At 35.9% G+C, this 26316-nt stretch overlaps 3 protein-coding genes across 3 annotated transcripts; 2 read left to right on the forward strand and 1 right to left on the reverse strand.

The window, feature by feature from the left end:
* The first annotated feature begins 3573 nt into the window (after nt 1-3573).
* Nucleotides 3574-6465, forward strand: LOC113761920. The gene is made up of 3 exons (XM_027305106.1): nt 3574-4501; nt 5642-5796; nt 5916-6465. The coding sequence occupies exons 1-3, from the start codon at nt 3844-3846 to the stop codon at nt 6168-6170; spliced, it is 1068 nt and encodes a 355-aa protein (XP_027160907.1). The 5' UTR covers nt 3574-3843; the 3' UTR covers nt 6171-6465.
* A 1401-nt stretch (nt 6466-7866) lies between these two features.
* On the forward strand, nt 7867-11806 carry LOC113762354 (ribonuclease H2 subunit A). Its single transcript, XM_027305764.1, has 8 exons — nt 7867-8080; nt 8220-8291; nt 8995-9118; nt 9202-9289; nt 9923-10060; nt 10132-10219; nt 10312-10432; nt 11368-11806. Exons 1-8 carry the CDS (start codon nt 7996-7998, stop codon nt 11543-11545), a joined length of 894 nt encoding a protein of 297 aa, XP_027161565.1. The 5' UTR covers nt 7867-7995; the 3' UTR covers nt 11546-11806.
* Nucleotides 11807-13220: 1414 nt separating this feature from the next.
* Nucleotides 13221-14970, reverse strand: LOC113761620 (glycine-rich cell wall structural protein-like). Its single transcript, XM_027304689.1, has 2 exons — nt 14800-14970; nt 13221-13760 (listed from the first exon to the last, which is right to left on the reverse strand). The coding sequence occupies exons 1-2, from the start codon at nt 14906-14908 to the stop codon at nt 13393-13395; spliced, it is 477 nt and encodes a 158-aa protein (XP_027160490.1). The 5' UTR covers nt 14909-14970; the 3' UTR covers nt 13221-13392.
* Nucleotides 14971-26316: the final 11346 nt, after the last annotated feature.

Consider the following 26316-nt stretch of genomic DNA (forward strand, 5'->3'; position numbering starts at 1 on the left):
CTATGGGCAACGTAACATTTTTTGTACTTATGCGAGAGAAGCATGCGAGTCCTAGTTAGACAAAACTGATGCGTCACAAATGATTTCAAATATCTCGACTACAACAACTTTGAGCCCAAAATGAAAATCTTTTCAACATCTGCCAGAGGTCCCCTAAGCCCGATGCTATCGTCCCATTACTATTAGAGGCCTAACCGCCACATGTTGTGGGCTGACATCGAAAGTCCTTTGCTCCTTTAAACCAAAAAAAAAGGAAAGAAAAAAAAAAGGGATCACGGTATTAAATTTGTATTGCCAAAAAAAAAAAGATCTACTAGCTTTTTTCAAATTATCCTCGAGAATGTAATTTTAGATTAGCGACTTTGTGCTTAATTTCAACTTAGAATGTTTTATTTAATCCAATTCATCTATGTAAAATGTACATTAACCAATATGACGTGGAAATAGAATAGATTTAACCAGTAGGAATAGCAAAAAAAAAAAAAATTTAAATGCATGGTTCAAATTCTTCGCTTATGACTTAATCAAAGCTCAGCAAATATTCCCACGTTCACTTCATTCAGCATCATTTGATTCAAATTTGGTAGTCCCCACTTTAGAACGTTGCTTTAAATAGGGTTTGCGGGTGTCCTTTCATGATTCATCACTTGAGGTTTACGTGTGGATATTGGGCTTATAGATGGTAAAATTCTCAATGTCATGTTTGGTTGTTTTTCAGGTCTCGTAGATTTGGTTAATGTGCATGGAACAGCAAGACGAATCAATGCTTGGCTTCATAAATCATCATTATTTTGTAAATACAACATCGGCAAAAAAAAAAAAGAGGAACTTCTATCGATGCTATTATTGTCAGGGTTAATTTCACTTTGTACCTTTTAACTATATCTCGAAATTTCACTTTGATCATTAAATTTCAAAACGGGATATTTTAGGCTCTAAATTATAAATTTTGTACTAAATTTGATACATTAGAGTGTATTTCATATTAAGTGATAAGTGAATAGTTTATTACCTATTTTTAAAAACAAATATTGTCTAAAAAATTCTGTGCCATTTAATTAATTCAAATGTTTTGTTTTTTGTTATCAAACGCGTCTAACACATGTTAAAATTTGAAAATATTAAATTTAAATGTTAAATCGAGTTATCAAACAGAGCCTAAGTAAGATAGCCAAGAAAGTATGATAGATTTTATACTTAAATGAGTATACTTTAGGGATTAAAATGGAATAAATTTTTTATTTTAGAGATTAAAGTGCTATGAATTTTATACTTTGAGACCAAAATGAGACAGATCTATATTTTAAAAATTAAAGTGTCCTGTATTGTATTAAAGTTTAGAGATCTAATGAGAATTCGGGTACAGTTGGTGCAAAGTGATACTAACCCCTCTTAGGAGAGACCAACTATTACCAAAGATTAGGAACCGACCGCACATGCTGCAAAGGTCACGTCCATGGCTGGTCAACCTGTTAGGCTTCCCTCCATATTCCATAAACATTTATACATTGGCTCTTGATGAAGTGCGTCGATTATTATGTATTAATTAATCTTTGATAGTACCATAGTGAATCTAGTCATATCCTATGATGCATACATATTAAACTTGGCTCGGAGAGGAGATCGGCGAAGGAGGTGGGTCAACGGGTCACTGGTTCAACCGGTGGGTGAGTGGTTAAACCGGTGGGTCACTAAATATATTTAAATATTATATCTTCTAAATTTTGATATAGGATATATGATATAAATTATAATAAATAATGTCATAACAAATATTCATTTAATTTAATTTGCTATAGAATATTTAATTCATATAAGAATCAGCAAAACATAAATTTAATTAGTAATCTACCAAACTTCAAGTGTATATGTTTACTGTAATTATCTAGGTTATTTACAAATTTTAAGTGCAAAAAAATATTAAAAACAATATTTGTCTTTAAAATAAATTATGTAATATGTTATTTTTGAAATCTATTTTATAATTTATAGAATATAGGGGTCATAAGTCTTATTAAAAGATTCCAAATAAATTTGTTTTGGAGAATTACAAAAAAATAAAGATAAAATTAACAAAACATTCATATAGCATAAGAATGGCCATTACTTAACAAGTGATAAAGTGGCTTGGTGGTGAGCGATGCACAAAGGTCTTGGGTTCGAATCCAAGCAGAGGCTTGGAAAAGCTTTTTTTCCTCAAAACCGGTTTGCCCACAAAACTGGCCGGATTTTCGGTTTAATCCGGTTGAACCGTCGGTCCGTTGAAAAGTCAACGGTCCACTTACAGAAACGATCTAATTAGAGAACCGGTCCGGTTTAATGACGAGTTCACCGAGTTGACCGATCGAATTGCCGGGCCGGGCCGGGTTTAATAACTATGCTAAGACGGGATAACTCCAAATTTACTAAATTCGCGTCTTACTCCTTAATTTAGACCACACACACATATATATATATATATAGTCTTGAAATTGATTCTCTTTGTTGGATCGTATATGAGTTCTTGCTTGATCGTATGCACAATCTTTCAATTCAAGACTAAATTTTGGGTATCAATTTTCGTTCTAGCTACATAGGTTATACTTTCTTGATGTAATTGGGGTAGGACCATCTTCTTTTTGTGTCAACATAAATCTATTTAGACACCTATGTTACTTTAGGACAATAAAAGAAAATAAGATGGCATTTGGAATCCAACACGTTACCTGAAAGAGTGGCTTCGCCATTGTCTATCTCTCATGATGGAGCTAGAGATTTGGATAAAAGTCTCTCGTATTCTCAATCTAAATCTGACAGACTTTTCTCATAATCTCATGTTAGAAACCAGTCCCACATTTTAATGAAAGAAAAATAAAATAAAATCTTCTTTGCAATCCCTTAAATTTAGCACAGAATTTGTAAAAAGTCTTCCACTCGATGATGAGCCATATAACGGGCAAAATGTCTTAAACAATTGGCAATTGCTTACAGACATGTCACAACACCATCGCCAGTGGGGCGAAACCACCAACCATTTGAGAGGCCCCAGTGGAGGAGCGTTGAGGTCGTCTAGCAATCAGCAGCTGAAATTTTTCCTCTTTTCCTTGAAGTCTTGATCTATCCCCTCTCAATTTTCAACTTTCAATTATGTAGGAATGCAACCTCTCACTTTTTGATAATAAACAATAATGATTCGTCTCAATTCTATCCCTTCAAAATCAAGCATCTTTATTATATGTTCTTCTTATATACCCGTTACTAGTAAATGTATATTCTAATAAAATACACGATTTTTTATAACAACGAAATAAATGATTGTTAACGAGTCAATATGTATCGCGTAAAGTATAAAATGAGCACTCCATTGTTATAATATACCGAAAGAGAGCGCCTCTGCATGACGATATGAGCTACAGGCTATAGCTATATGGTCACATGACCTCTCTACTCTCCGGTCTCCTCCCTCCTACTCTCAGTTTCAGATCATTCTTTTTCTTTTTACTTGTTAGTTGTTGCACAGAAATCTTATAGATCCTCCAAGCTCTATTCGCTGGGCTTTGTACTTTCTACATTTTACACCACCCCGCCCTCTCTCTCTCTCTTGTTTCCACCAAAGACTTTGGAATTGTCATTTTCACTTCTGTTAATCACTGTTTCATCTGTCTCTCTTATAATCCTTGGCTCTAAAGCAACAATAATGGCGTACTAGTACAGTAAAAGAGCACCCCCAAGGCCCAAGCAAAATCTCCTCTACCCTCCGTTGGTTGCTACTAATTCTTCCTAACCCTCATTGCCTTTCCTTCCATTCAACCACAAAAAAAGGCATCATTTTTCCCCTGTAAAGAAAATCTGCTGTACTGGAAAATGGGAAATTGCTCTGGAACCCAGAAGAAATCAACCGCAGAAATCATCCCATCTGAGCTGTTTAGTAAAGGAGGAGCCCAGACCCAGAAGAAATCCACCCTTGAAAGTATCCCAATCCCTTTCCCATCTGAGCTGGTCAGTAAGACCCCCCCAGTCGTCAAGCTGTACGGACCACCCAACAGCACCGCCACATTTTACATAAGATTTGCCATTCTCTACAAGCCCGTGTCATTGCAGTACACTCCCTCTGAAATAGTCGAGTCCCCGGTTTTGTACTGCGACTCCGACGTTGTATCGGGGTCGGCGGAGGAGATATTTCGGTACTTGGACGGGAAGTTCCCGGAGCCGGCATTGTTGGTGGGGAGAGATGGGAAGCATGTGAATTCTTTCGGGTGGTTCGATAAGACGACGCCGTTGGTGGTGTGGGTGGTGAATCTGCAGCACAGGAGTATGATGTGGCACTTGGAGAGGATGGTGAGGTGGGCGGAGGACTTGGCGGCGCGCGGTGGCCGGACCAAAGGGGACGCGGCGATGGGGAGTCCGAGGATGGAGATGAACAAGTTTGGGAGGAATTATGGGCAGTTGATGGAGGTGATGCTGGAGCATGCTCGGATGGAGGAGAGAGTTGTCTTTCCCATATTGGATAAAGCTGATCGAGGTACTAATTGGTGGTTAGTAGAGATTTAGTAGTTATTTATGGGTTAATCTTCAATTATTTTGCGTAATTTTGAAGTTTGGTTGAAAATTTTTTTTTAGGGGACTGGGGCTGTATTTAGTAAATTTGGGAGCTGATGGAACAGGATTTGTGGGAACAAACCTTTCTATTTTGGTGTTAATTTAGGAGCTTGAGAAATAATGCTTGACCATCCATACTAAGGAAAAGTGAGAAAGAGAAGGGCCAACGACTGGTCCAGCTCATGAAGAGATAGTTGTAGCGCTACTTATTCTTACTGAATTGTCGTTGAAGGTTTATATTTTAGATGGATGAAATGAAGATCAGTTGGCTTTTTTACTGAATTTAAGACTAGCAGATTCTTGTTTATCTCTTTAAATTTGTGGTCAAGGCTCAAAGTAATGCAGTATGAAGGCAAATACGCATGCAGAATAGTACTCATTAAGTTTCAATTTTCTGCATTACTATTTGTTGTGCATTTATGCAAGATTAAATTACTTCTGTGGTCGTACTCTCTGGTTGCAAATTGCTTTCTTGTTCGCTAACAAAAGTGGTGAGTTAGTTTATCAGCACTGGATTGATGTCTGTCGATTGTTAGATGATTTTCAAGTACTAGTGAAAAAAGTCTCAGAGATTGAGATTTTGAAGGAAATTGCAATGGAGGGTATCTGAAATTGCAAGTGCTTTTACTACCGTTTGGAGAACAAGGGAAGAAAGATTACATTTCTATATCTATGGTAGCTTCACTGGTATCAGATCTGCATTTCACTTTTGCATTATGAACAAAACTACAATTACATCTTAGAACCAATTCTTTGGAATACTGGTTTTTTTTTTTTTTTTAAAACAAATGAAGAAAAAACTAAATAAGGATTATATTAAGGTATGACTTGTGGAAATTGTGCATGTAATAGAAAGAAGAAAAGATCTACTGCCATTAGTAAGTTTGAAATAGACAAAATGAACGAAACTTGGGATTTATACAGCAGAACGTTATAAACATGTTAAAACATTGATTGCTGCGTGTACAGATAATGAAGGTGACTTGTCTGTCAATGTCCAAGCTGGTTAGTGAATATGGGTTTCTGCCAAAAGTATGATTTTCTCGGGCATGTAATTATGCAGGATTGTCCAAAGCTGCGAATGAAGAACATGCAAGGGACCTGCCTATAATGAATGGCATGAAAGAAGATATCAAGTCTATTGGTGTTCTGGATTTGGGAAGCCCTGTCTACCAAGAGGCCCTCTTCAACCTTGCTAACCGGTTCAAGATGTTAAAGGTAGGTTCTGCAGTATCTAATTTTGATGTAAAATCATCCAGACATCGCTTTCTACATTCACTTTGCCACCACTTATTCTGCATTCACGGTATTGATGTGGGATTTCTTATGTTTGACAGAATAACTGCCAGCAACATTTTGAGGAGGAGGAGAGGGAGTTACTACCATATATGGAAGCAGCAGACATAGGAAAAGTGCAGCAGGGAAAATTGCTGGAACAGTGTCTGGATGCTATGCGTGAGACGCACACTCATCAGTTTCGCTTTTTCTTGGAAGGACTTCTACCACAGGATGCTATCCATTACCTGGACATGATAATCAAGTCCAGTGATAACAATCGAGTATCGTTAATGCTCCACATGATTGTTGAGTAAAGGTTGGTTCTTTGTTTGAACCAAAGATGATGCCCAATCCAATTGCTCGGGTGGTTGAAGGCAGCCTCATACTATGGAAAAGTAGCCAGCATCTACCCTCTCTGGCTTTCTGCTTTTTAACCAGAGCAAAGTGTTCTCCTCCTATCTAGTTTGATCTGCTTTACACATGTGGCCTGCCCTTTCCAAGTTTGTATGATTAGTAGTGGGCAAAATTAGATATCAGAAGTGTAAGTTTTGTAACCAGCTTAGACCACAATGCAAGGAAATGTATATTATGGCTGTTTTTCGTGCTTGCCTTGCTTCTGCGAAGATTTGATGCAGTATTCAAATGCTCTATGGGTATGGACTTTGCTTCCATGCCTATCAAAGTATCGCAGAAAGCATAACCAGTCTTGAAATAGAAAATATACGAGTGAATGCAGAAAAGTAGCGTATTGCTTGAAAGTCTCTACTCACAACTCACAAAGGGCACACGTATCCATGATGTTCTTGGGTGTCCATCTTTAGCCTTTTTCTCATCCTCCCGTCTTTTTGCTTTCTCTTTCACATTCTTCAAGTGCAAGACTGCAACGTAGCAATCTCATATCCCTACTTGGTATTGGATTTTATGATCATTGTCATTTTGTAACCAAGGCCTGGGTGACAAAGTTTGATATCCTAACTCTTTGCCATTCCCATTCCATTTGCAAGTACGTGTTTCGCCTTTTCCGTTGTAAAGCGTTACAAGAAACTATTCTGAAAAAAAATACTTCTGCTAATAATAATGCGAATGGACTGATAGCATTCGTCTAATCCAAACATCCCAGCAGCCCAATAATGTGGAAACCCAATTTGTTCACATCATCAACCAAGTTCAATGCGTCGAATAGAGCAAATGGCCAGTGAAAGACTGACGGGCTTAGCCCTTAAAACTTTTTTTTTTCCCCGAAACGATAGCTATAATTGTTATATAACTTATTCTATCCTATACTAGGCTTAGTTTGGGAGTTTAGGATAGAAAAGAAAAGAAGGGAAAGCTTAAGTTATGAGAGAAGAGAAGAGAAGAGAAGAGATTGTTATGTTGTTTGGGAGTTTTGAGAATTAGTGGAATGATTTTGGATATGGAAGTCATTAAATATTTATTCAAGGCATTTTTAAGGACAAAATAGGCATTTTAGAAAAATTAACAAGTTTTCTCCAAACTTTCTCTCCATTTCTTTCCAATTTGGGAGGAAACATTTTGTCACTATTCATCCTCTCATTTCCTTTCTTTTCTTTCCTACTTAAAACTATCAAACAAAGGAAAATCAGTCTTTCTCTTCTTTTCTATCCAAATCATTCACTCCCAAGAGAAGGGAAGAACTTAAAGAAATCCAAAAGTAACTTGAAAAGGACTAGCCCACCACCAGACCAAACGGGGCTATACGCATCCATCTGAATTTTTTAAACAGAGCCACTTAATGTGACAATTGATAGGAGGTAAGGTTTAAACTCTTGACCTCTCACCTCATCAAGCTTTAATGCTTTGGATGTGCTTAGCCTTTAAAACTCAATTAGTGCAAAAATTGTGCAAGGATTTTATGAAAAGATGTACAACAAACCACTAAATGACGGATGAACATGGTACAAGCCTCTAATGCAATGCGGTTGAATTAGTTCTGTAAATTTATTACTACTACCATATCCATATCACATGTTGCCGAAGGTTTTACAGTACTAACATTATTGCTCCCGCACAAGTGATAGGGAGTTCTGGCGGAAATTGTTGTCCGCGCGCAAAGCCAGTCCAACAGATATCCGGCGACGAGTGGGAAGAGCTGGAGAAGGAACGGCCGCCCCCACCCAGATGAGATCGGAGGCAGCTCTGCCGAAATGGGCATCGAAGCCTTGCATGATGGGAATCGATGAAGCTGGCCGCGGCCCTGTTTTAGGTGCTTCTTTTTTCAACTCCCTCCCTATTTTCTGCCTTTCAAATTCCACTCTTTCAGCTTACAAGATAACTCCAATAACCTTCTCTCCCCCCCCCCCCCCCCCCCCCCTCCTTTTTCTCAAACAAAAATACCTTTACAGGACCTATGGTTTATGGATGCTTGTACTGTGCTTGCTCATATCAGAAGACCCTTTCCACATTGAACTTTGCAGGTTACTCTGTCAAACCCTTTTCTTTCCAATTGATTCCCTTTTCAATATTTTGCTCAAATCCTCAATATTTAGATTGTTGGCATTTTTGAGCTCGTGACCCTTTGATCAAAGGCTGCATTTGGTTATTTACTACTATTTTGACTACCATATTTTAGTTGAATTAAGCTGTATTGACTGATGGGTGTCATGGGAGGAAAGGGTGCCAGAAGAGACCCTTTCCCGAGGGAGTTGAGAAAAATTGCTGATGAAATTATTGAAAAAAGTAGAGAGACGAATTTGCAGGTACTGTTATTTCCACATACATAACAGGTGTTTGAGAATACCACTTAGTGACAGTTATTCCTACTTCAACATCTTAAACTAGTGCTCAATACCGCTCTTCTAATTTATATGTGGTTGGAGGCGCGTGGAGGTGGGGGGTGTTTGTCAAGTACAGGGCTCCATTGTTCTCAAATTAGGAAAATTTGGAGCGATGCCTAGAGATCAGTTAAGTCCACAAGCATGGGTCTAGAAATCGGCAATGTGTCTGAAGAAATTAAATGGTACTATCTTAATGGAACAGAAAATAACTTCTGAAGTAGAAGTTTTTGCCCTTAGAGATATTTTCTGTTCGTTTTTGCTGGCAAAGGTTTCTTCAAGTGCTATTAGCTTCAGAGCAAATATTATTGTCATTATCACATTCATATGCTCCTTCCTCATGCAGATTCAAAAACTGTGAAAGAAGAAAAGAGGGAGGAGTTATTTGAGAATCTGAAAACTGATGAATCCATTGGTTGGGCTGTGGATGTGATAGATCCAAGGGAGCTCTCCTCTAAAATGTTAAAGAAGTAAGAGTTGACCTTTTTCTGTTTTACCCTAGCTAACTGAAGCTGTTTGGTTGATGCTACTGATGCTGTTTAATCTTTAACAGACATAAAATAAACCTGAACGAAATATCACATGATTCTGCCATTGGCCTCGTCAGCAGAGTGCTCAACATGGGTGTTCTTCTTACTGAGGTAAAAGTTCTCTATTTCAGAATATGTATGTTTTTAATGCTTTTAAGCGCACTATTTAAGGCAATAGAGATTGGAATTTGAGCTTTTGCATTAAAAAAGCACAATCACAGCAATTAGAGTATATTTGTGCACAATTAAATGACTTTTGGAATGTTCTGAAATTAGTCAATAACTGTTCAATTATCATGGAAGATGAAATGAATTGCTTAAATGATTTTGAATCTGTTGGATTCAAATTATTACCTCAGTGCTCTGGAGTGATTTACTGCCTTTGAGCCATCTCATTTTCTGGAATATAATCCATGAGTCACAATCCTTCTCTTGTGCTACAGCCAAATCCATTCTTAAGGCCTACCCACTCTCTCCTTTTTGAGCCTGTTCAAAGCTTGTAGAATCATGGCTATGTGTTTACCTCTGATTATGTAATCAAAACAATACCAGATTGGAGGAATACTTCACTTTCAAGCTTAAGGGATTGTGGACTACGCTATAATTGAGTTTCCTTTGATTGTTTCAAATCTCACCATGTGATCCACATATTTAGAGGCCAAATTACTCCTGGGCCTTGTGGCCTTAATTAACTGTCTTGATTTCTCAAGAGGTGGAAGTACCTAATTCTGGAAAGTGTCACAGGTCTATGTGGACACAGTGGGAGATGCTGAAAAATACAGGATCAAGCTTTCTGAAAGATTTCCATCAATTAAATTTGTAGTTGCCAAGAAGGCTGATAGTATCTACCCTGTTGTAAGTGGAGCAAGTATAGTTGCAAAGGTGAATCCTTCTCTCTGCCTCAGTTTGAGGTCTCCCTGCATACTTCTCTGTGTCATTATTCTACCTTTCAGGTTACAAGGGATCGAGCATTGCGAGATTGGGTGCTTGATGAAACTGCTGAAAACATGCATAGAAACTTTGGGTCAGGATACCCTGGAGGTATTAATGTAACTGTTCTGATCCATATTGACGCTATATTTTGGTTCTTGCTTTTTCCGGTTAGGGAGCTAAGAGTTTGTTCATCCTTTTAGATCCTGAGACTAAGTCCTGGTTGGATGACCACAAACACTCAGTTTTTGGTTTCCCCACGCTAGTTCGGTTCAGCTGGGGAACTTGCACATCATACTCCAAACATCTTGTTGAAGTATTATGGTGAGACCTTGATCTGAGTTTTTGGTGGATGGCAGTGAGCATGTTTATGCTTCTTTGGCATGTCAGGGCTCTAAAATACTTGTCCACGTGTCTATGTCTGTGTGTGTGCATGCACGTGTATACATGTGTATGTGTACGTATGTCCTTTGTTGTCAAAACTTGGATAAGGAGTATTTAGCCGAACTATTCATAACATATACCATGATTGTGTAATAAAACTACAAGAAAAACTTGGGGTAGGGTCATTCAAGTTTGATAGGAGTGAAGAATGCTGGCCTCATTTCCATCATGCTGCCAAGCATTAACTAATTGATTAGGTAGCACTTTCAGATGAATGCCATGTACCACAAATTATAGAAGCTCCAAACAGCAATAAGGACTGCAATGGACAAACTCTAGGAACTAGCCGGGTCTTGAGAATTTCATTTTTTTTTTTTGTCTTTCTTCTCATTGGAATAAGAATAAAAGTCTCATGTGTTCCCTGGATATAAATTAACAGGGTGCGTATGTAACGAAAATACTTTGAGAAAGCATCAAGAAAGGTTCATTCTGAACAAGCTGGAGCTGTTCAACCATTTGGTTATTGACCTTAGAGTTAGAACCATGTTTGTACTACTTGAATGTTGCATCCTTTCTTTTCATTGATCCAGTAATTTGTGCTCTTCTTACATGGTTTGGACCTCACTAAAATTGAACAATTTTATGATAATTGAAGATGCAATAATTGCACTATGAAGCGTGACTTGATTGAAATTTCTTTAGATGATTTCTCTATATACATCAGCTCTTCACCTGGTTATTGATTCCAGAACCATGTCAGTGTTGGCTTAGTAACCCTTTTACATTTCAAAGGTTCATAACAGATGCATGTACACATGGCAGTGTTTTTTTGTGTTTCCTCATCTTTAGAATATATCCTCTTGTTCCTATTTTAGGGAATCTGATGCTGCTGATGAAGATGGTTTATCTGAAAGGACTCGTAAGCGGCAACTAAAGCTAACAAATGTTGGTTTTACCGCATCAAAGAGGAAAAGTGAAGAAATTGAATCAAGTGGTAAAGGACGTTGCAAGTTTTTCCAGGCTCGTAAGCTTGAGCTGCTCTCTGAGTTTTGAAGCTGAGGTTGGTGTATCTCTAATTAGTGATAGCTTTGTTATTCTTGCTCCTTCACGATGTTTTTGTTCCATTGGCTACAACTAACTCCAGTTTATGAAATTGAATAGAATGACGAAGTAGATTTTTAATCTGGCCAAATTGTAGTTGCAAAGGCATCAAAGTGTGTGTTACAGCATAACTAGTTAAATAGGCACTGAATGACAGTGACAGCAGAATAGAAGTCGCTTATAACCTCTTTCAATACTGTTACACCTCCCAAATCAATTTGTGCAGCACAAAGTAGACTTAAATGGAATCTGGTAACCATGATTTACTTTCCACCTAACAACAATCTTGATACCCTTACTATTATTGCATAAAGTGATGAAATTTCTGAGGTGTCCATGCCACCTGGTTCAAGTTGTCTGCTTCGCTAATTCAATTTAGAAAAGTTAAACAAGGTCTACTTATGGCGATGTCTACTCACTCCATAGACACCCTGCAACACCTGTAAGCATTTTATTAATGTTTACATTTTTTGATTTCAAAACAGCTATCAGCCTATATTCTTAGCAGTGTGTCTAGACTACCACAAAGTGATACTTTTTTTTTTTCCAACAAACGTTAACAGATTTATATAAACACTTGATAGTACATGGATTAATTACAAAAAGGGGCCACTACCCTCATTTCCTTCTGTGCTAAATCTATCAGCCATCTTGGGAAATCTTGTTCCCATTCGATATCATGCACTAACTTAACACCACAAAGTGATACTAATGTATGTATTAAGTGGATGATAATGTTTGCATCCACAGTATCTGGAGGAAATCATTAAAACCATCTAAACTTAGAATACCATTTAGCTATCAATACAGCTCATATATGGTAACACTAACTTAAAAGGAAAGTATTCATAGCTTTTTCTGATGATGGATACTTTTACCTGTCCATATCACCTAAGGAACGATTCTCATAAAGTGACGACTAGGTTCGTAGTATAACACATGAATGTGGCTCCACATGAATTCTGCCTTTGTGATTTACTAGGATTCCCTTTTACCTTTGCTGGACAAGGTTGTATATGTGTTCAAAATTACTATTTGTTGTGGGATGCTACCAATACAGCATTATCTGGAAAGTGACCATGATTTTCGTCCCCATCTCAATTGGAATCGACACGAGAGGGACGAATGGGCTATAGAACTTGTATTCGTTTTCTTTCATATTCCTAGAAACGAATTAAGGCGGCTAAATTTAAGCATCACTTTTTTAGAATCACATCCTACTCTGTCTTTAAAATGTCAGTCTAACAAAAATTGCCCCTAGTATCGAAGAATGTTGAATGAAGTGTGTTAAATTACAGTAAGAGTCTGTGGTCTGGCTACGGATGATTTTAGCTTATCTTTATTGGACAGGTACTGTGAAAATTGTTTGGCAGTATTTGTAAGCATTTCTTAGTTTGTTATTTTGCTCCAAAAGTTAATGTTGATGAAACGTTGCTTGGAGCTAGAAATATATAATTTTCTGTGATACGTGAAAGTCTTTCATTCCACAGACTACTCTTCTCTGTTCTTGTGGAAAAATAATAATAATAATTTTGGCAGCTTTTCCCAGTAAATCTGAAAAGCAACTAAGTTCCTCACTTGGGTTCGTATATTCACAACGCGTAGTTGATAAAAATTGGAGTTCTGAGAGGTAAAATTATAAACGGTCACTTTATTCTGACAAATGCAACTTCTACACACCAAACATGAACGGGAAACTAAAAACCAGGCTTAATATTCAGCCTATGAAAGAAACGAAAGCTAAAACTAGAGAAATTTCACAATGCAAAGGTTCTAGATTTCTCTGTATCAATGCTAGCTCAATACACAAACACGTAGGTATTTATCAGAAGGTAAGCCAAGAGAATTGCTGAAAGGGCTGGATATCTTCTGCAACTATGGATACAGCTTCCTGCGCTGTGATGGTTGTTGTTGCGGTGGATATTGGCACCCCCACCAGCGCCATAAGCGGGTATGGCACCTGCGCCTCCCGGCGTGTAAGGGGTGTTTGATCCCCCGCCGCCATTGCCAGCTAGTTGGCCACCGCCCGTTCCTCTGCCGCCAGTGCCAGCAGCATATTGTAACTTCCTCCCATGCCCATGATGAGCAATCACAGTTTCACCATTTTCGTTGCTGCTAAGGTGTTTCACCTCGCCTTTAGCTTCCACGGTCTTGTGCTCCAACTCAACTGTACCACGCAAACGTTTTTCAAGATGTCGGATCCCACGTACTTAAGATATATTTTTGCAATTCACATTTTCAAGAATTTCAGATGCTAAGCGCCAAGCAGTTACGTACGCCACGCCAATGAAGCATAATACAGTGGCTAATTAATTAATAACGTTAAATTTAGATGGCCGGTACGATTTAAAACTGCTGGCTCACGGGTATGGATGGTGTAATGACCCCCAAACTATGTTCCCAGGAAATTTCCACTAGCACTTTTTGATTGATTCGACTCATGGAATTCTAGTAGCGACAAATAAATCTTTCAAGAAAAAAGCATGCATGAAAAGACTTTAAACAGTTCAATAACTTTAAATGGTACAATAATTCATTAAGACCAGAATTTGTGCCAGCAGGATAAAAGGATAAGATGGTATCAAGATATGCAACTAGTTTGCACCAAAGAACTTTATCAAAAGTTGGAAATCAGGAACTTTAATTATATGCACATCACATAATTGATTAAACTTTCGCATCCACTTTTACAGAAACTTTCTGACCGCATTATGGATCACTTGGGGAACTTACGCAAGGACTTGAAAGGTTTGTACCCTACATCAATGGAACTTTACACTTGAGGAAAAATAATAATCTTAACACTTTTGCAAATATAACTGAAAATATCGAAAATAAAATATGCAAATTCATCAAGTTCGGCTATAACCTGTAAGATGAGCAGCTTTTAGAAGGAAAAAAGGCTCAACCCCCGCACCCCACCCCCCCCCCCCCCCCCAAAAAAAAGAAGCAAGCTGCTACATGAGATGTAATAATTCATCTGAGTAGCTTGAGATAGCTTCTACCTATGCTAATGAAAGAAAGGAAAGATTAAAAAAGAAGAAGAAGAAAATTGAGACAGCTTTGTCGAACTCTATAATGTCATAGAATTACTCGGGACTTAATTAAAAGATTTATGTCCTGCATGTTCTTAAGCCAGAAGAGAAACACAGAGATGACTGGTCAGAAAAACAAGAAACTAATAAATTGAATAGAAGGAATAATACCGAGAGGCAAGGCGGTTTGTGGAAGACGACCTGAGGATGCTGTAGCCATGGCATGGTAGTAGAAGACAGGCAAGAGTAGTAGCAACATCATCACTTGGTTGGTCCCCATTTTTCGGGTTGCTTTAGTGGCCTGGCCTTGTATGTAAAACCATATAAGCTGATCAAGAAATGTGCTCGTACCTCAGTCATCGTGGGTATAATTCCTCTTTTATAGAAGAAGTGGCCATCGGTCCTTTTCAACTGCACAGTGCTTCAACTTAGCTTTTTATTTTTTTTTCCTAAAGTTATATATCTATTTTTAAGTACTTTAGTACCTACTTTTAAAATTTTTTTCTTTATTATCTCGCTTTCCTTTTCTCTTAGTTTGTTAATATGTAGTGATGATGGGAAAGAAGTGCATGCCGATCTGCAGTTAAATGTGGGCAAGGAGCTTCAGAAAGAAGAAGAACAAAATAAAGTTCTCGATAGGGTTATAAGCTGGCGAGTAGTTCGGTCAAAAACTTAAATCGGATTCGGATTGACTGAATTCGAGTTAAGTTCGAGTAGATCAATAGGTCTAGTAAATCGAATTCGAGTATCCAATAGTAAGACTCGAAAACTTATCGAGTCTTATTGAATTTTTTAATTTAATTCTTTAATATATTATTATTATGAAATTACCTTTGTGGCGGTTGAATTTACGGAATGTTTCAGTCATACGAATTTTTTTGAAGGGCAATAATGTTTTTTTGCTCAAAAATTGTCCAGAAAAATGAAATCTCCAAATCTTCTTGACTTAAGTTCGATAAGACATTAACTCGAGTCTCATGTGAGTCGAACTCGAGTTCTGTGAACAATGCATCGAGCTCGAGTTCGAGTTTCAGTAATACCACTCGCTCAAGTTTGAGTACGATGATACTCAAATTCGTCTCGATTACATTCCTAGTTCTTGAACAGTAGAATATTCTCAAAAACTATTTATTATATTTTTTAAAAAAATTTCAAATGGATTGGATATTGACCTATTGTTTATATGAATGGTTACTTTAATTTTTTAAATAAGAATAGACGATTTGCAAAATTGTGTAAACAAAATATATTATTATATAAATAAAGTTGTAGTATTTTGATACTATGCATAATAATAAGGTTGTATTTTGTTATATTTTATTTCAAATTACCAAAAAAAAAAGAGCAAACATAATTTGACTGTTCCTGTTCAAGTAACAGGTTTAGAACTAGTACAGGATTAATCACAAAACTCTCTCTAAGGTATAGAGATTGTTTGTATATTTTGCCAAGTGCTACATGACGTGTCAGTTGTCGAGGAACCAAGTAAGGCGGCATTAGATGCACATTTTTCTTCTTTTCATTTGGTCATCTGTGTCAAAATTCTATTACTACTACAATTTAAACATCCGTTACTTCAATGCTGGTTCTTGTTGACCTTATTTTCCAGCTCGGTTCATTTGGATTTTTTTTTGGTTTGTAATCATTTAAATTTGGTGCTTTTGTAATTTTTTGAAGCTCGACGAGTCACAATGATCTTTTGCAGCATAATCCTAGATTTTCAAGGAACTTGTAATTAAACTCCACTAGTTAAGCTAGAAAGAGAATCAAGTAATTAAGGTTGTACTATTCAACTAAGAAGGAACTGGAAATGTACATGATCGAAGAGCTAGAGAATTATAGGAACCTTCAAGAAAAGTACTGAAGAAAAACGAGATATTTTGTACTGGTCGATAGAAATTTGCATTCCATACACATAGATGATTCAGATATTTGGAGTTGGTGGTTGATATTTTGCAGAATTAATTCAAGTTGTACAAGGCTTATAGCAAACGCATTTTCCAAACACCTTAGTGCACCTGCCATCAGGCCAGCATTCTTCTGCGCATTTTTGCCTGCAAGTTTTGTGCCTCAGGCAAGGGCCACGAAAACACTTGGATGGTTTGGAGCATAATTTTTGAGCTTCAGCTTCCATGATGAAGACATCTGTTATACAGGAACAGCAACTGTTGTAAAAATTCTGCATAGCCATGAATTTTATTTAGAACAAACAAGGGAGGTACTTGCCAAACTAAGTTTCATGCAGAAAAATTCACGTCTCCTCAATACAATTTCTAATATTACTTACTTGTAAATTCAAATTAAACAGACGAATGGAATGTAATCCCATTTGATTGAAAATTTTGACTTCATCATAATGAAATGTAATCCCTTTTGCACCTTCTAAAAGATAGGCCATTGAACCAAATTATCATTTCATGGTGGAGAGCGATTAAATCTTACCGGAAACTAAAAGAAGAAAGAGCAAGACAATGGAGCCAATGCATCTCCCTTTAACCATCTTTGATTCTGGTATTCCTTTTCTTCGGACCTCTAATTTATATCAAAAATTTGTTCTCGCAAATTAACAAGCCATTCTTTTTTTCCCTGTGGGTAATCTTGCCAGGTTCCCAAGTGTGAGCCTTCATTTATAGCTCGATTGGGGGAGGAACGCTGCAAGCATTAAATGCGTCACTATCCCTTTCTGATCACCTGTTCAAACTTTGACTACAAAATAGCGGTTACTAAATTCAACTCTTGGTCGAGCTTTCAAGCTCTTTTTTCGTTTGGAGCTTTGTACATAATTTTCACAAGTGCGTTACGTGCTTTAGTCATATTGCTATAATCTTCTGCAGCGTAATCCCAGAATACTTTGAACATCCGAGCTCAAGTTGCTAGAGACCCAACTAACTGTTGAAAAGGTTTAATGGAACTTAAAATGTGAATTAGAGGCAACCAACATGGCTAGTTAATGTAGGACCAATATAGTATAGAGAAGATAGCAAATTCAAATTGAGTATATAGACAAATATGCTAGACAACAAAACAAATTATCACGAAATTTTTACGTTTTCTGTGAACACATTTTTCAATTATCTTTTTATTTCACATTTTCCCGTTCAAGTAACTCGTTAAGGTCTAGTTTTGCAGTAAAATTAAGCCCTTACTGCTGCAACCCATTTGTCCTGTTGACATTTTAGTCACTTTTCCATTTCAATCTGACCTTTTTATGAAATAACACTTGGAGTCCAGTAAATGAGTCGAGACGATCGTCCGTTTGTAGGTTTGTACCTTTGACATAAAAGGAGAACCAAAGAAGACGACTAGTTTCAATTCAAGATCGATAGCAAAACCTTGAGACTCATTAACCATGGTTTATGTTAATATAACCCAAAACTACAGCTGATAATTATTACTCATAAGAACTTTCAATTAAATTGAAAACTAATTTGCACAATTTTGCATTGCTCTGCAATTTTATTTAATTATATAAGCATCACTGAAATTCATCGGACTTCAAGGCATACACGGCTTGTAGCATCTGCATTTCCCAAAAATTTTGGTGCATCTGCCATCAGGCCAACCTTCATCCTGGCAGACATACCTACAAGCGTTTCTAAATATACAAGGGCCTTGATATAGCTCGGAAGGTTTAGAGCATATTGCAGCTTCGGCTTCCATGACGAGGCCATGATCTGTGATTTACAAACGAATGAAAAAGTCAGCTACGTATGTTTCAAAAAGTGAGACAGAGTTTAAATGGTAAAATTACATGCATGAGGCCTACCCTACACGAGGGTAATACAATTGAACATAACCCAATTTGCTAATGGATTGACAATAATCCTCAAATCTTGCTGATTGGCCTGATATAGCATGTGGAAAATGTTTTCAATCCCACCAAACAGACCATAAGTAACTTTCGCAGTCTACCATCTTTAACATTAATAAATTTGAATAAAGAGAAAAAAAAATTTTGGGGTAATAGTTTAGAATTTTACATTAGAAGTTCGATCTGAAAGGGATATAAACGTAGTATGTAGAAGGGTTTTCAGAATTAGAGGGAGAGAGACATACGGGAAATGAAGAGGAGAAAAACCAGTAAAGTGGTGGTTCCAAGGAATTTTCTCATCTTGATTTTTGAATTTCAATTCAACTTTTGATCTTCTTCATGCCAATAAAAAAGAGCTTTTTTATAGAGGAAGACTGGTGAAGGGGAACTTTTTGAGATAAGTAGTATGTTTCTGTCTGGAGGACGAAGCATTTAATGCCACTTTATCTCAGTTCTTATTCTTATCTCAGTTATCAGATTTTTGACAGCGTCGCTGTTAGCAAGTCCAGTAGTATTCGTTTTCATACATTTCCATATCTGATCAGTTTATAAAGAATTTAGGTTTATGCAAACAAAGCTTGTAACAGCGGCACTTGGGAGGAAATCCCTTGCATTTCCCATCGGAATAATCTTCTTTAAAGCATGCAAAAATGAAATTGGTTCTGATAAAGCAAACGCCTTAAAAATTCTTCGATGGATAGCGTCGAACACAATTTAGCCTCAGCTTCCATGACGATATCATCAATTTTTCACAAACAAAAAAACTAAGACATGGTCATATATTTTGCAAACAAAGTGAGAAGAAATCAAAATTACACACTACAGTAGTATCATCTTCGTTCAGATGAAAAAAAGTTTATGAAGAAATGCAACACATTTTTCAATTGTCTCTTCTATCTCGTATAAGCGAACATGAAAATATTCTTCTGCAAATAAATTCTTCTTCTTTATTTTGGACAAAAATCACCGACACTACTGCCATTTTTTCAGAAGCATTAAATTTCGAATTTGTCGGTACTAAAGCCATTTTTTCAATTAATCCCTTTTCCACTTCTTGGAAAATTTGACTACGCAAACGCAAGCTTTATTTAAAAAACGAAAAAAATTTTGCCGCTGAATTCTTGTGACGCAAATGATCGAAATGGGTTGGTAGATGACGAATTCAATTCACAGTTTTCCCACTTCTTAGCGATGCAGAAGCCGTTATTCACTTCAATGCGTATATATGTTCAGCTTTTTTTCTCTCTGCTGAGGTGGGTTTGAAAAATACAATGTACTTGAAACAAGGGCTAATTTCTTAGAATATTTGTATTTAAAAAAAACAATCCTCAAATGCACCTCTGACAGGTTGCTCAGCACGGCCACATAATTAAAAATCCCATCCCAAATGGTTGACGTTTGAAGGCGTTATCTAATTGGACATAAAATATTGCACACTGTTATGATTGGTTATAATTAGAGGTGTCAAAATGGGTGACTTGGACGGGTTTGGGTTGGGTAAAATAGGTAATGGATATAAGTGAGTCAACTCATTTATACCCTTTTAATTAGATGGGTATAAATGTGTAAGTCAAAAAATGAATTGGGTAACCCAATTACCCATTTATAACCCATTTATTTTAACTTTTTGTAAACTCATTTAAATTCATTTTTGCAAACTAAGTTATTAATTTATACCACTCTTTGTACCCATCATTAGTTTTAAATATTTACTTATAACGTTCAATAAACTTAATTACCAATTTTTTTTCATTTATACTCTATGTCACAAAATTACCTATTATTTAATAATTGAATAATAAGAATATAAAAATTTGAACTAAGTACTATAAAAATTAATATAAAAACTTAATCCAAAAATTTTGAACCCCTAACATTTTTTTCATATATAAATTTAAGATTTCATTTTATAAAGATAAGAAAATAGGCTAAAATTTATCATAAATTGGTAATGCTAAAAAATGAGCAAGTTAACAAATTAAGAGAAAATAAAATAATAAGATAAAACCAATAAATAATAATAATAATAATAATGAAACAAAAGTAGTTAACATCATGACAAAATGAAAAATTTGAAAAAAAAAAGGTGGGGGAAAAGAAGAGAGACTTGGGGGGGGGGAGATAATTCTAAATGGGTTAATTGGGTTTGATGGTTTACCCAATAATACCCATTTAATGGACGGGTATGGGTAAATTTAGTTAAGTGGGTTGATTTGCCACCTCTAGTTATAATTCTAGCTTCCCTTGGCATCTGGGCAAGGAACAAGTTCCTTCTCCTCTTATTATTCTTCCCTGCTCACTTTTCACTGAAAGTCCTCCAACAAATCGTATCTCCATGTTGGCGCAGCATGAAAGAATTGTGCCAAGATACTACTATCAGTTAGAATCCAACTACAGTTTGCGGTGATTAACATTCTCCCCACAATTTATAGTCAAGATTCACACAATCAGGGCTTTTCTTCTAGAGGCATATTAATCAAGGGAATAAATACAAGCATCTTTTAATGCTCCTCGTTTTGCTTTGAGGAAATTTGGCAACTCTTGGTCTAATATGTCTTTCCTGGTCTTAACATATATTTATAGTTCGGGTATTAATATTTTAAAAGTATAAAGTTAAATCGGGACGTGCTGATGAAAAGAGGGTCACAACACAATTCGCCATGAATGCGGCCTTAGAGATAAAAAAATAAAAATAAAAATAAATTTTTTTTGCCCTTAATTCTCTATGTTCTGATGAAAATCGTATCCTCAATTTATTGGCTTAAGTTCAAAAAATTGTTAAAATCAAAGGCCAATGCATACAAAAAGACTGCCAAAATCAAAGGCCAATGCATATGAAAATCAAAGGCTGCCATGACCAGTGCGGACGTGCTGACTAGTCAGCACGTCCGTGCCCGACCAAAAAGACGGCCATGACCAGCAGTGTCAGGCGCGGACGTGCTGACTAGGCACGTCTGCCTCTGCAGCCTTGCGAAACAATTTTGTTACTTTTTGACCTTGCTGACTTTTTCAAAAAAAATTTTTTTAATTTATTATGCGACCGTGCTGACTCAGCATGGCCGCTATAGTTTTGAGAAACTCACCCTGTCAGAGGTGCATTTGGCGGATTGTTTTTTTTTTTACGTATAATCTAAGAAATTAGCCTGAAACAAGTTACGTTTACTGACGTGATTAGTGGGCATTAATTTGCTTTGGAAAATTGTGATTTGAAAGAATTTGAGTTGGTCTGTAGTTGTTCTGGCCATGACAGGGCAAGAACGATCGAGCTCAAAATGATTGTAATGGAAGTGAGATAATTAAATTGGAGAAAGGCCATGAATTTAAGAAATGGAAAAATGTTTGTAAGGAAATGCAAATGGCATCAAGAAATAAAACATGCTCAAGCTATGTAGAAAGCGATTGATATACTCATCAACTATAACAAGTGTATAAATTAAGTTTCCAACGACATTAAAGATAGATTTGTGTTACTAATTTATGGATAGGAACTTGCATTACTTTACTATTGATTGATGCATGCATTCACTTGGATTCGGCTATTCACAAGGCTTGTAGCAATAGAACTTGGCAGGATATCCCACGCATTTGCCCATCTATACTATACAGCATGACGGAGTAGAGCATTGAATAGCACTTGCCTGTGGTTGAAACTTGAAAGAGAGTTTACTCTCCATCAATATCATGGTTTTATTTGAATCACAGATTTTTTTACTTTTTAATTTTAATTACACAAGTACTTAGAAAAGTTTTTTTTTTTAGCTCTTTGCTAGCAAGATAAAGTTTTTCCCAGCCAGTAGTCTATACGAACTTTTATATTGTTGGCAGCAGTAATAAATAAATTATTAAAACGATTCAACTTTCAAGAACACCATATTTCTAATTAGTTTATAAGAATTTTGGCTACAATGTTCTCGATTCATTTCATTGGATTTGAAGATGGGAAATTTGCTAGCTATTACTCAAGTTGACAACCCATGTAACACATGCATCGAATGTACTTGCCAGCAACTACTTTGCATTCACCATAAGGATAACTTTCTGTAACGCATGCATCAAAACAATCTTCACTACGGTTGCAAGGACCTTCAAAAGTTTTTGATGGTACCCAACATGTTTCAGCTTCAGCTCCCATGAAGATGTCATCTGTCATTTACAAGCAATCAAACAATCAAAGAGAGAAGTTCGTATGCTGTGGTTTCAAGCAAAAAATTAATACTCTCAGTTAATCATGGAGGTTCTGGATGTATTTTCTGATTGAGACGAAGATATCAGAATTAAGCCCGAATGAATGGATTTTAATCACGATTGCAGCCTCGCGTTCTTCGAAGACATTTAGGTTTGGAAGGCCAAAGAAGGCGGTTTCCTTTTCAAAAAAAAAAAAAATTTTTGAATGAGGCCAAAGAAAGCTACTTACATGTTTATGTACGAAGATGAGCAAATTAAGCCAGAATTACTTGAAGAGAATTAACAGTAAATCAAATATCCTCATAGCCAAAACTGAAAAAAGTTGCGATTTCAGCCAGCAGAGGATCTCTTATTTTTTGTTGCTACAAAGTAAGATTGCGAGAGAATCTTACTGGGAATAAATATAAGAAAGAGCAAAAGCATGGTGCCAAGACACTTTCTCATCTCCATAGTTGATTCCAACCTCTCTGATTTCTTCTGATCTTGTTGAACTTTCAGTTACGTCTTTGCAACAAGAAGCTTCCTCTTTATGGAGGCAGACTGGCAAATGATGCATTCATTTCTTGCCAAGTCGAATTTATAAGTCAATTAGGAAAGGAACCAAGGAAGAATTAAAAGATTTACTATACATATTTCTGTAAATTTAAAATCGGGAACAAAATTTCAACACTAAACTTGTTTTTGGACTTTTGTGGTCATCATTAATTTGTTTCATTTTATGTCTTTGTGCAGTATATGTTCTCGTCTTTCCACAGGGGAAAAAAAAAAGCTTCTTGTCTCAATGGTCAATTTTCATATTAAAAAAAACTTCATTTTTAAGTGTGATCACATGAGTATAGAATAATCGTTCAGTGATATGATCCCACTGGCGGATCAGCAGGGAAGGGGCGCCCGCCGCCAAGATTTTTAAAATCTCTCGATATCCCCTTAAAATATTAAGAGTTTTTCAGTTACATCCTTATAAAAATTAGAACATGCCCCCTCTCCTACCTTCCCCTTCCCCAGTCGAAAGCTTTTTAGAAAAATCTAAAAGTATCCCTTCAAGTGTCCATTTTTAATAATTTTACCCTTCAACTCTTAATCTCTAGTTCCACCACTCCTAAGGGCATGAACCCGAAGCTCTAGAAACTGATCTATGATGCAAAAATTTCTGACACGTCCTCAAATTGATCTTATACATGGTTACTCTCATCCGGGGTTTACTTCATTTATTTTGCCCAACCAGCCAAAATAAATAAATACATAAAAGGTCTATTTGGTGTAGTGACAGAAAATCAAGACATCTACTTGTCAAAATATAGGAAAAATCATTCAAAATATTCCTCATATTTTGCAAAATAACTTTTTTCATCCCTCACTTTTAAAAGTGTAATTTTATGTCCCTTATAAATTCACATTGGTCAAATTTGATCCTTATCTAAGTTTTCGACTAGCTTTTTTAGCGAAATCCATCACGTGCCTTGCGTGTGATCATTTTTAAGGGTAAAATTGTCAAATCAAATTTTGCATAATCCGATTCATAATCCCTCACATTTCACAAAATGAATTTTTCCATCCCTCATTGATCATGTGTATGAATAGCTTTTTTTTCATTAAACCCATAAATATATCTATTTGATTTCACCTGAACAGTACGAATAGCATGTAATATATCTCTATTTAATTTCATCTAAACAGGTTAATCGTAGTTGTACACATACTATTCAATAGATATATATAGGAGTTTAAAACTAACAATTTTATTTTTAAATCCACGTATATATCTATATAATCTTACCATGTGAATCTATTCAATATTTGTGATCATTCTCTTTTTGGTAATAATTTATTTATTGAGTTATAAAATAAAATCATCTAATTAATGGGTCTTAAATCGAATTCTATAGTCGTGCTAACAAATTACAATTTAACTCTAAAATTTCTACTCGTCACTTTTCAGACCAACAGTTGAATTACTTACCTTGTGATTGTTTTAAATTTTGAAAGTGCCAATCACTTACTTCTTTTTATTATACTTTTCTTTTATTTATTTTTTCTGTCTAAATTTAATTTAATATAAACACTCAATAATGGTTAGAATTAAATGTCTTCATTATTTTCAATTTTCGAGTAAAAAAAATGAATATGAATGAAAAACTAACAATTTTTTTAAACCCATATATATATATATATATATATATCTATTTGATTTACCTAAACAGTACGAATAGCATGCAATATATCTCTATTTGATTTCGCCGTCTGATTTCGCCAGGCAAAATCAAATAGAGATATATTACATGCTATTCGTACTACTATATTAAAATTAAATAGATATATACATGGAATTAAAAAAACTATTCACACATATAATCAATGAGGGATAAAAAAATTCTTTTTGAAAAATGTGAAAGATGAAAAAATTTATTTTGTTAAATGTGAGGGACGAAAAAATTCATTTTGTGACTATGAGTCGACTTATATAAAATTTGATTTAACAATTTTGCCCTTAAAAAATGATCGCGTGTAAGGCACGTGATGGATTTTGACAAAAAACTAATCGAAAACCTAGGTAGGGATCAAATTTGACCAATGTAAATTTGTAAGGAACGTAAAATTACACTTTTAAAAGTGAGAGACCAAAAAAATTATTTTGCAAAATGTGAGATCCCCAAAATATATTTCTTGCTAGGTACAAGTGCACATGCGGTTCTACATTGTTAGGCTACGCCTACAACAATAAATCTTGATGCACAAAATGTAAACTTTGGAGAAGTGGTATTACTAAGTTTGGATATGAATCCAGGTCTAATGAACAATTACAAGTAGGAGTGCTAAACTTTGAACGTTTAGTAAGCGATATTTTGTACTTTAATTGTTTATCCACAAAATTCCTTTGTATTATTATACACAAGGTTGGTAAAAGAACTAATTTAGTTAGTACAGATTGATTTGACTCTCAATTCTTTCTTCTTAAGTTTTGGAGTCTCTACTCGAAAATAAAAATAAAAAAAAAAATCATCCAAGTTTTGAAGGCTCTACTAAAAAACAAATAGTGGTGCTAAGGAATTTGTCTCTGTCCTGTCGATCCCCGTATAAGCATTACGTAAGCAGCATTACTGAATTCAAGTTAGATGGTAGATGGTAGGGAAGCTTTTACCTTTTTTTTTTTTTTTTTTTGCACCAGGGAAGCTATTACTTGAAAATCGTCCGCATCATAGCAAATTTACGCAAACAGGGTAACCCTCATTAATTTCCACGTTTGTCCTAGTGTGCATTATTAAGCTTTACTTTCCTTACCCCGACGAGTTATGATGGGATCCAGTATATTACTACTGTATCATTACATCCACCCTGACGAGTTAAGTTTATTAGAGGACGCGTTGTGCTTCAAACTTTTTCTTGAAGACGGATTATTCAAATCTTGTCACAATCTTCTGTTAGCTTTAAGATCATTGTAAACCTTAGGATATGAACCAGAAGACTTAATAACTGTTTTTATCACGGATTCACTGGCCGGCGAACAAACTAATGGATAGAAACATTGTCCAAGTGAATACCACTCCCTCCGTCCCACTTTGATAGTCCTGTTTTCCTTTTTCGTCTATCCCAAATTGTAGTCTACTTTCCAATTGAAGAATGTAATTGTATTTTAATTTTCCTAAAATATCCTTATTCAATGTAAGTTGTTGTTACTATAAACTTACCCCATT

The sequence above is a fragment of the Coffea eugenioides genome, chromosome 2 (genome assembly GCF_003713205.1).
Source record: "Coffea eugenioides isolate CCC68of chromosome 2, Ceug_1.0, whole genome shotgun sequence".
Taxonomy (NCBI): Eukaryota; Viridiplantae; Streptophyta; class Magnoliopsida; order Gentianales; family Rubiaceae; genus Coffea; species Coffea eugenioides.